Genomic DNA, 11,912 nt, shown 5'->3' on the forward strand with positions numbered 1-11,912 from the left:
CTCTGGTGAAATTATAAGAAAGAAATTGTCTAAAAAATGTGAATTTGATACAACAACCTTAGAGAAGATTTCTGTTTAACTGTTCTATTGTTTATATTCATTGAAGGTACATTTTTATGTTCTCTATCAATTACCTTGGATAATTAGATTAGGTCAAAAAAAATAGTAAAGGTGAGAATATAAACTGAAGAACATAGAGTATCTGTATATAAGGTCTCTCTCTCCATGTCTTTAAGCATAGTTTAATGAAAATTTAGTAGTTTAATGGAATAAGAACAGAGGTGCCTATAAGTCAGAGAAAATAATGTATAATATTTAAAACTCTAGATGTAAAGAAAATTCATAAATTTTAGGCCCCCTAGGGGCCAGTTGGAAGTCCTGTGAACAAAAGGTCATTTATGCCAGAAAAAACCCTCTTGACCATCAAGCACATAAAATTTCTGGTGACATTCCAAGTTAATTATTCATAGACTTGTCAAAAGGGGCCTGACAATTTTAGGAAAAGAATGAGTTATCCAAAACAGTATGTGTATAATGCCTGATGTAGAACAAGATGTTAGGGTTCAAAGCTGATGACCAAGAAAGAATTCTTGAGATATTTGGTGCAAAAATATGCTTTTAGTAAAGCACAGGGACAGGCTCAGTGGGCAGAAAGTGTTGCAATGGGGTCATGAGGAGTGGCCCATTATATATTTCCAAGTTGGGAAGGGGTTAGGGATAGCGTAAGTCTCTAAGGAATTTTGGAAGCAAGGTTTCTAGGACTTTGAGGGGGCTAGCTATTGTTGGGAAGGAATAATTTATTACCATCTAATAAAACTAATCATGAGACCCTTCAGATGTATTTTGGTGAGCCATATGCTTGGGGGATGATTGCCAACCATATCTTGGGGGTTTAGAAGATAAAGGAAATTTTTCTTTATTTTTATTTTTTTTAAAGATTTTATTTATTTGAGAGAGAGCATGAGAGGGGAAGTCAGAGGAAGAAGTAGACTCCCCTTGGAGCTGGGAGCCCAAAGTGGGACTCGATCCTGAGACTCCGGGATCATGACCCAAGCTGAAGGCCATTGCTTAACCAACTGAGCCACCCAGGCATCCGATAAAGGAAATTTTTTAAGGAATTTTTATATGTTAAAGTAGGCATACAGGATTCTGGGAAGGGGGTGGGAGGTGGGTGGGGTTTGGTTAGGATTGCCTTTTGACCTTAGTAAATTATTGACATCTAGGCAGTTGAGTCACTAGAGGAATGTCACTCTGACTGTTTCAAGGACTTGTCAATGGGCTGTAGGTAATAAAGAAATTTAATAATTTTTCTTCTGCCTTTGTTTCCCACATGAATGCCCATCAACTTCATGGTAAATGAAAACATGCGTGGCAATATAGATAGTGTGCTAAATGCTGTATTTCTTGTTTATATAATTACATCTAACCTATGAAGCAAATTATTAATTGTAAAATTACAAAATGACAATTCCTTTATAAAACTATTTATATATATATGTTGTTGAAGAGAGAAGTTAGAGACAAGCAAGGGGAGAAGGTTTGCTGATCTACATGGTAATGGATTAGAATTGAAAACATCAGTATGAACTCATGTTTAGCTTAATATAGATATAGATGATTACATACAGAGTTATTTATAGATACATGTATGTACTTTGGTTACTATTCACACATGTTTTCCCGCTTTGTCAGGTAAATGGGTCAATACGCAACAATCCCCCAAGAAAAATGAGCATACTTAATGTTCAGATCTTAGTTTCTAGTATCATTCTCAAAAGAAGAAGAAGAAGAAGAAGAAGAAGAAGAAGAAGAAGAAGAAGAAGAAGAAGAAGCAGCAGCAGCAGCAGCAGCAGCAGGAATCCTTGGGTAAACCATGATTCTAAGATTGGAACACAACATATATTATATGATTCTGGAGCATCTTGAGTTCCAGAAAGCAAGAAAGTCTTAAAAGGAAACACACAATGATGGGGTATAACAAAGTGACATAGAAGACAATGAAAGAGTTCCCAATGCCCAAAGCTGGAACAATTTGAGCAACGAAATAAAACAACACTGGATTACAAACCAAAGTGTAAGGTAAATATTCATGAGTTCAGAAACTGCTATAAATAAATGATTTAAATAAATCATAAATTTGGAATTCTTCTGTAGGGGAGACTTGTTTAGTCTAAATGAGAGAGACTAAGCAAATCTCCCCTACAGAAGAATTCCAAATTTATGTAGATAATCTGTCTTCAAGCAGGTTCAGCATCAGTGTGGGCTGTACGTTCTGACTTCCTTCCACAGAGTATAGTACACAAAGGACATAAACCTGATAAAGACTACTTCAGCCAGATGACCAAGTTAATATCAATAGCGATGTCATATTGATATGATAGAGTTGATATGATACTCTTGAGATAATGTGATGAGAATGATACATTGTTTTTGTGGGCTTCCACCCCCAAACCAGTAATTCCACTATAATCATGAAAAAAAAAATCAGACAAATTCAAGTTGAGAGACATTCTACAAAATGTCTGGTCTGTACTTCTCAAAACTGACAAGGTCATCAAAAACGAGGGAAGTCTGAGAAACTGTCACAACCAAGAGTTAACTTAGGAAACTTGACAACTAAAAGTAATGTGGTAATCTAGATAGGATCCTGGAACAGGGAAAATTGAACTGGGGGGTGGGGGGTGGGGGGAGGATAAGAATAAGTAAGGAATCAAAAAGGAAAAGTGCACTGAATCTCAAGATAATTCAAAATTTGTATGGCAAGTAATGCTATCACTATATCACAGGTTTTTTTTTTCAGTTAACAATACTTTCATAGACTAGGTAAACATTGTTTTGTGGTTTATAAATTTTACAGTCAAGAAGTTCAGAGTTTAATTACGATCACAGAACAGAATGTGGCAGAAAAAAAATTAAGGAGACTAGATTATCAGTTCTTATAGCAAACATCAGTAGACAGTCAATTAAAATGTAAAAATTAAAAGATTCTGATCAAGCACATTATTTAGAGATATGCTGTTATCTACCAGAACAAAACCTGTTTCATTAAAGGAGACAGTTCTCCAACACTTTATCTTTGAACGAAGGAAGTTCTGTAAATACTTTGTCCTGATGTTTAATTTTTTGAATTTGTATATTTCAAAGAAAAGAGAAGTTAATACTTCATCTGAAACAGATTTTATGCTGCAGTCTCTTAAATATTGCGCCAAACCAAATTTGCTTATAGCACAATTTCATCTGACACTATACACAGTCATGTCACAAGTTTTGTGAAGTGTATTATCAGGGAGATTATGGCAATGCAATATTTTGATTTCACAGGATAAAGTCCTTTTGTAAAATTCAAATGAAAATTCCAGAGTGACAGAGATAAATTCAAGTAGGAAAGAGTCTCAGCCTGTTCTTTTTTTTGGTGAAACTCCCTGGAATGACTTGTTATTCCACTTTCTGCTTTGATTTAGAAGGTTATAATCCCAGATATAGAGAGGGACTGGCCTTATTCAAAGCATTTGAAAGGCCACACTACTTCTTAAATAACAATACTTATTCTGCATTTTATTAATTTCATTTATTTGCTCTGAACCCTTGATCATCTGAAGCTATTTTGAAGTGATTGTCTTAAGCTATTAGGGAAATATAACACACAAACAGAAGAGATATCTGAAATATATATATTTAGATATATATATCTAAATATATATATTCAGATATTCAGAGATATCTGAAATATATATATTTAGATATATAGATATATCTAGATATCTAAAATATAATATTTTAAAATATAAAAATACTATTTTCAGACTTCTGGGTGAATTCTTTGGTTGGAAAAACTTTATAGGAATTACTAAGACTAGGATTTCATTCCCATAAAACTGTGAATGGCTTCGTAGATTTCTTGCTTTTCTTTCACAAGCAAGCATATGAAAAGTCAATGAACGTGAGTATTTCTGCAAACTCATGGAAATAATTCAGAGTCATGCTTTTTAAGAAAGTCAGTGTAGAAGTGACATTACCAAAATACCAAAATACCAAAATGAAGCCTAGGAGACCCCAACTTCAATCTCCCCACGAAGATTAACAACTAGATGTCACAAAGTTAGAAAACAAACACTTCTGTAGAGCTCTGTAGTCCTCTGAAGAAACTTCAATAGAACAAAAAATTCTGAGAATACCACACACAAAACAGAAGGAAGACAGTTTCATTTTGCCTGCATTATTCCCCAACCCCAAACCAGCATTACTCAGTGCCAACAGAGAACTCTCAGTTAGAAAAATTCCCCTTACCAGGAAAGTAAGAACACAGTGAATGAAAACTTCTCTAGACTTGCAGAGCACTGTACAAAGGGTTCACTTCGAATTTCTAGAATACACAGGAGAAATGTTTTGTGACATTGGAGGGGGGATGCAAAGAGTTTTTTTGCAAGATAGTAAAAATATTAATCATAAATAAAAAATTGTTTGACTTCTTTAAAATTAAAACCTGCTGCTTTTCAAACAACACTGTTAAGAAAATGGAAAGTCAAGTCACAAATGGGGAGAAAATATTTGCAACACATATATTTGACAAGATTCGTAATCATTCATAATATATAACAACTCACACAGCTTCCTAATAGGGAAACAAATCATTTAAAAATATATAGGAAAACATTTTAAATAGGTACTTTGTAGAAAAAAGTATGCAATTGGCCAATAAGCACACGAAAAGATGCTCCAGATCATTCATGGTTAGATAGGTTTATAGCTTTGTCAAAACTCATCAGATGCTATACTTTAAAAGGATGTTTTTACTGTAGACAAGATGAATCTGGATATGTCTGCTCTTCATACCCTTATTCAAACAGAATGTCAGAATGTCAGCTCCTAGAATTTGTCACAGATGGGAAACATAATGCCATCTTCACCCCAAAATTATAGGTCTTGAATCTGGAGAAGGAAGCCCTTTTGAACCCCTGAATGTCATCCAGACTCATCTATGGCTCTGATAGGAATTTCAGTGGTTTTACAGGCACAGCCATCCTGTGGGAGATGGTGAGGCATTCCTCAGTTGACTCATTCATTCAGTCACCCGTGAAATGTGGGGCAATTTCTACCACTCTGCTATTTCTGAGGCTGAGATGACTCCAAACCCATTTGAAATTTTTATTCCATCAAGTGTCACCAAATGGTATGAAAAATTTCAAAGTTGATTGCCACAGAGCCCTTTCTTCCAAAAAACGTAATTTGAAAAGAATAATTTAAAAAGTCTCTTAAACTTGGCATATTTTAAATAACACAATTTATAAGTGGGAAGCAAAAAAAAAGAAACCCAGAAGATGAAGACTAATTTTAAGAAGTACTTAATGACTACATCATCATTATTAAAATATAATTTTATAAATTAAACTATGGAAAAATGAAAAAATTGTCATCATTTATGACATTTTTCCCATTAAGCTTAAGATATTTTTCAGAAGCAACGGTTTTATTTGCTTTGGCTCAAATGCATTATTTACTTAAAATTAAGTATAACCAAGTAGTATGGTTTTAATGTTTCTCTAGTGACTGAAAACAAATTATCAAGCACTGTGGTATTACAATGATTTACCAGAGTAGTTAACAAAATCAACTACATCCAGCTTCTAGAGACTACCTGTAAAATATTACATACTGGAATTTTACATACTGGAATATAATTCCCGGAAGCATTTCTTTGGATTACAAGGACTTCAAATAATACCAGTTGGGTGTCATTTATTATTTTTGCAAAACCATACATTTTCATCAAGATCGCCGCTCTAAGTAAAAGTTTTAAAACAATGTTGAGGTTTTTGCAAACAAGTAGAAACTGTGCGTTAAGTATTAATCCCAAAATAACATCATGCATGTTCTCAGAGTTTTTCCACTCTGCTCTGAACACCATTGCAACAAGTGAGGGGTGAGACAAGGTAGTTTCAAGGCCCACATTTCAGATACCATGAGGGAACACAAGGTTGGTGACCTTTACAACATTTCACCAGAAGTTGTGTCAACATCAAAATGTTTGACTTTTCCCTGCAGCCCTGCCAAAGAAAATAATTTCCTTCTAGAACTCCAGCTTAGAATCTAGGTTATTGGAGGACTTTATGTAAACCAGCCAAATTTTCTTTTTCAGAATGAAACCACAAAAGTAAATACAATTTGAGATTACTAAGCCCCATAACAAGGAAGAAGGAAGTTTTTCAAATAAAAACTTGAAGGGCTGTTTATTAAAGAAATATTTAAATCCCCTTCTTTTTCCCATTACAAGAAAAAAAATTCCACATATACTGCTTTAAACCGTTGATTACAAAACCTTTTAAACAAAAAGTAAAATACATATGTACATAACACTTACCTATCTATTCACTTCTGAGATTAAGCAATATTAACATTTTATTATACTTGCTTTTTTAAATTTTTTATTTCTTTTTTATTTTTTTATAAACATATAATGTATTTTTATCCCCAGGGGTATAGTATACTTGCTTTTTTAATGAAAAAATAATATAGATACTAAAGCCCCATTTGATTCCTTTTCTCCCCTCCACTCCCCCATCCTAGAATGATAGTGTCACCTTCATTAATGTTCTGCCCCTTTACTGTGCATGCACATTTCTATAAATTATAGGTACTGTTATGCCCCCCCAAAAATGGGTCCGTGATTAAAGGAGCGAGACTGATATAAAGCAAAGGTCAAGCAAAGCTTTATTTCGCGCCAAGCATCAAGAATCAAACCAACTGGCAGGGCCGCACCTCTTATAGATAGGGTGACCCTTCTCTGTTTCACAGACTAGCGTTTAAGGGCAAAGGCCATGCGATTGGGTCTGGCCATGCACAGGTGACCAATGAAACTGTAACACACAGAGAAAGCTGCACAGTCATGCTAGGTGACCAATTGAATTACAATTTACCCTAGTAGACATTTGAACCAACCTATCACCTTGGTCAGAATTGGCGCCCAAAAGGTGCCCGAAGGGCGGGGCCCATACTCCTTGGTAGCTAGGAGACAGTATGCATCCCCCCACTGATTGAATATATCCACCTGGCCTGACCCACCCTTGTATTTGGGCTTTGTTACCTGGGACTGGTTTCTGGGACTTGTTTTTAAGTAAGTTCGGGGGCGCAGGGGGAGGGCAGGGTCAGTTTAAGTTTTACTGCATAAACAACAAAATGGCTGTTCAACCGGAGTGGGGCCACTCTGGCTGAATAGGCCCTTACAATGAGCATCTTTATACATCACTTCTCATGTACCTGATGGAGAATTGCTCTAGGACAGACACTTAGAAGGAATAACGTGCAGGGTGAGATGTACATATCTTCAACTACAGCCAGGCATTGCTAAGCTGCTTTCCCAGGTGCTTGCGTGCATTTATATTTCCTCCAGCCACTTCCGAGCCCATTTCCCCCCATCCTCACCAAAAGTCAGTGTCAAGAGATTCACGGATTGTTGGATATGAAACACTATCTCATTGTGGTTTAAATTTCTTTTATGACTAATGAAACTAAGTATCCATTAAGTTTTGCAAATCACCTAGTCATGATCTTGGTCATTTTCTGTTGGATTGTTTTTCTGTGTCTTTTGATACATGGCAGTTTGTAATATATTTGAGATACCCACTGCAGAAGAATTTTTTTTTTAAAGATTTTATTTATTTATTTGACAGAGAAAGACCACAAGTAGACAGAGAGGCAGGCAGAGAGAGAGGGGAAAGCAGGCTCCCTGCCGAGCAGAGAGCCTGATGCGGGACTCGATCCCAGGACCCTGAGATCATGACCTGAGCCGTAGGCAGCGGCTTAACCCACTGAGCCACCCAGGCGCCCTGCAGAAGAATTTTTAAAATTGTTTCCTATGGGGGTACCTGGGTATCTCAGTCAGTTAAGCATCTGCCTTCAGCTCAGGTAATGATCTCAGGGTCCTGGGATCCAGGAAAATTAAGAATTTTCATTGTTTAAAATTAATCTATTAGACCATTTATATGTACCCATTTAATTTCAATTTCACTGGGTCTCAGTAGAACAGTTTTATAATTTGTTTTACATCTATCCTGAATCTCGAGTCTCACTCCTCAATATTGCATACAAAATCTCTTATGTATACAAATGCCCTAATATTCCTTCATATATCTCTCTACATATCTATTTGTCTCAGAGAGACAAATACAGCATCAAGTTTAAGAGGACAAAGCAGGCTCTGAGTCAGACTGACACTTTCTAGCTTTGAATCTCAGATCTGTACTTACTAGCCATATGACAATAGACGTATCATATCACTTCTGTGTGTCTCAATATTTTTATCTGTTAAATGTAGAAAATAATAGTACTTCCCTCGAGTTATCACAAAGTGCTAAGAACACTTAGCACACTACCCAGCACAGTCACCTCTCTATGTTAGCTATGATTATCATTCTATTAAAATATTTTTAAATTACAATGTTATTGACAACTTTTAAAACTGTAGTTTTAATATACATTATACTTAATAGAGATATCAAAAGTAAATGCCTATGGCCTCAAAGTACTTCTTTCTTTTAAATTTTTAAATATTTAATTACTGTGCTGTTTTTAACATATGACCAGAAATTTTTTGATAGTCCTGTCCCAGGAAGTGGAGCTTAATTTCCTTCTCCTTGAATATGGGATGGATATAGTGACTCCTTTCTAACAAATAGGGTACACAAAGGAAAACACTTTACAGTGGAGCAAGCTGACTAATACCAATTTAACCAGATGATTAAGGTTAATGTTATCAGTAATAAATAATGTAGATAGCATGCGCCCCAATTTATACACGAAAAAGAGCACTTCTGTGATAGTTTTCAAAAAAATTCACAAATCCACTCTATTCATGAGAAAACATCAGGCAAAATTAAATTGAGAGACATTCTACAAAATACCTGGCCAAGACTCTTCAATATATCAAGGTCATAAAAGCCTCGGAAATGATCACAGATTGGAGGATCCTATGGAGACATGACAACTAAATGTAGGATAGTATCCGGGTTTGAATTCTTGAACAGAAAGAAGACAACCATGGAAAAAAGACTGTAGTTTAGTTCATAGTATTGCACTAATGTTAATTTCTTAGTCTTGATAAATATACCGTGGTTACAAAAGATGTTACCATTAGAGGAAGCTGGGTGGAGGTATATGAGAGCACTGTGTGACCTTTGCAACTCTTCTATGAATTTAGAATTGTTCTAAGGTAAAAAGTTTAAAAAGTGAATACCCATGTTATTTTACTACTGTTATGATGAACCAAGACCATTTATAATTAGACAAAAATATATTGATAGCGCACCACAAGGAGATTATATATCTTTATTTTCTTTGTTTGGGGGCTGAATATATTTAGAATTAAACTTACTGGGTATATGTTGCAATGGTCTGTAACACAATATGAATTGTCTAGAAAGATGTCCCATTGGAGGATAATTAGAAAATCTAGGATAATTAGAGCTATTCTAGGTGATAAGAGAGAGTATGTAGACAAACAGAAGTGGATTTTTTTCTGCATTCTGTTTAAGTATCATCTATGCCTTCAATGACCCCCACACATTAAAATTACTTATTATTTTAATTTTTTTCATATCTGGCTGTTAGGGTGCCGGAAATTCTACTTTCTCCAAAGATGTTTACATAAATACATATAATTTATTACTTTGGATTTGAATTAGTCCAAAGTGACAAAAACCAATTAAAAAATCCAGAAAATCGGAGTCCGGGGCTCGGGAGGCGCCGGAAGCCCCGCGAGCCGCCACATGGCGCAGGCGGGGAAGGCCGACCCGGGGGTCGCGGGGCAGCGGGCCGCGGGCGCGACGCCGGGGTGCGCGCTTTGGCGCTGGGCCCTGGCGCTGCTGTGGCTGGTGACAGCCGCGGCCGGCCCCTCCCGGCGCCAGTGGCCCGTGCCCTACAAACGCTTTTCCTTCCGTCCAGAACCAGATCCTTATTGTCAAGCTAAATACACGTTCTGTCCAACTGTCTCACCTATCCCAGTTATGAAAGGCGATGATATCATTGAAGTCTTTCGGTTACAAGCCCCAGTATGGGAATTTAAATACGGGAACCTCCTGGGACACTTGAAAATTATGCATGATGCCATTGGATTCAGAAGCACTTTAACTGGCAAGAACTTCACAATGGAGTGGTATGAACTTTTCCAACTTGGAAACTGAACATTTCCCCATCTCCGACCTGAAATGAATGCCCCTTTCTGGTGTAATCAAGGAGCTGCCTGCTTTTTTGAAGAATTGATGATATTCACTGGAAGGAAAATGGGACATTAGTTCTAGAAGCAACCATATCAGGAAACACATTTAACGAAATGGCGAAGTGGGTAAAGCGAGACAATGAAACAGGGATTTATTATGAGACATGGACTGTGCAAGCCAGCCCAGAAAGAGGGGCAGAGACATGGTTTGAATCCTACGACTGTTCTAAATTTGTGTTAAGGACATATAAGAAGTTGGCTGAACTTGGAGCAGAATTCAAGAAGATAGAAACCAACTATACAAGAATATTCCTTTACAGTGGTGAACCTGCCTATCTGGGAAATGAAACATCTGTTTTTGGGCCAACAGGAAATAAGACTCTTGCTTTAGCCATAAAAAAATTTTATTACCCCTTCAAACCACATTCATCAACTAAGGAATTTCTGTTCAGCATCTTGCAAATTTTTGATGCAGTGATTGTACACAGAGAGTTCTATTTGTTTTATAATTTTGAATATTGGCTTTTACCTATGAAATTCCCTTTTATTAAAATAACTTATGAAGAAATCCCTTTACCTAACAGAAACAAAACACACTCTGGTTTATAAAATTTTAATTCTACTGCTCTTTTTTTCTATCACCAGCATATGTGTTTTTCAAGGGGTGATTACATTTGTGGATTTCTTAGGCCTTTCTGTCTTGGAGCAGAAATGCACCTGGGCAGAATTGCCACCTATCATCTCAGAACTTTTCTTAGAAGCTGAAACACTGCATTGGCCAAAGTGAGCACGTTAGGTGACCTTGATTTCAAACTCCAAGCCTCTATTAATAAGAATTATAGTTCGTATCAGATATATAGGATCTTTGGGCCCTGTATTTTTTTATAAATAGTGGATATGGTGTGCCAAGATTTTTTAAATACCCTGTGACATATTCATGATGGGAGGTACTTTTTTCTGGTATGGTAGTTAACATTTTTTCAGTATTTGTTGGTGGTTTAGACTGACTTGACAGCTTTTATAACTTTGGGGACCAGGTCTAGTAGTTTGGTTTTGTTCTATTCACTTAAAGACCAATTTGGACACCCTCATTGCAGCATTTGTGCTTCTGGATGAGTTACAAACAGTGTTAAAGAGCGCAAGTTTCCAGCTAGCATTTTAGAATTACCCAGTAACTGGCATTTTGTAATTTAGGCAGATGAGCATTTCTGAACCTTAGTGTCTTTATCTCTGAGATGAGTCGTCTTGTCAGGATTGTAAAGGTTGAAGCCATGTATGTTTGTCATAGGAAAATTAAAGTAAATGGTCGCTATAATGATGAGTCAAAGAACAAAGTGCCATCTTTGACTTGGCCTAATACAGTTCCATGCCAACCCTTCGTGGGTTTTATGGTGATACCCTCGACTTTGAGCTGGCAGTTGAATGCGTCTGCAGTTCTTCAAACACAGGGGACACAGAAGTGTCTGACTGCAGATGCATCTGGGTGAGAAGGCACCCCCTGACTCCCCTTCTCCTCTGGTCGTCCTTCCACCCAGTAGAGATGCCAGCTCAGTAGAAGAGGGTACACTTCTCAGTCAGGGGACAGGTTTTTGTCAAGATCTCCAAGTAGTTGTGCTTCCATTTAGGGCCATCAAACAAGGTTTCACACCCTAAGTTAGATGACCAACTGAACACTGTCTGTTCATAGAAAAAACTCCAGTCA

General features: G+C 36.7%; 1 protein-coding gene across 1 annotated transcript; it reads left to right on the plus strand.

Annotated features, from left to right (window-relative positions):
- Nucleotides 1-9,728: 9,728 nt before the first annotated feature.
- On the plus strand, nucleotides 9,729-11,119 carry LOC123937505 (ceroid-lipofuscinosis neuronal protein 5-like). The gene is given in 2 exon segments (XM_045998410.1): nucleotides 9,729-10,245; nucleotides 10,248-11,119. Coding segments are annotated over 2 exon segments (1,056 nt in total). The 5' UTR covers nucleotides 9,729-9,761; the 3' UTR covers nucleotides 10,820-11,119.
- Nucleotides 11,120-11,912: the final 793 nt, after the last annotated feature.

The sequence above is a fragment of the Meles meles genome, chromosome 2 (assembly GCF_922984935.1).
Source record: "Meles meles chromosome 2, mMelMel3.1 paternal haplotype, whole genome shotgun sequence".
Taxonomy (NCBI): domain Eukaryota; kingdom Metazoa; phylum Chordata; class Mammalia; order Carnivora; family Mustelidae; genus Meles; species Meles meles.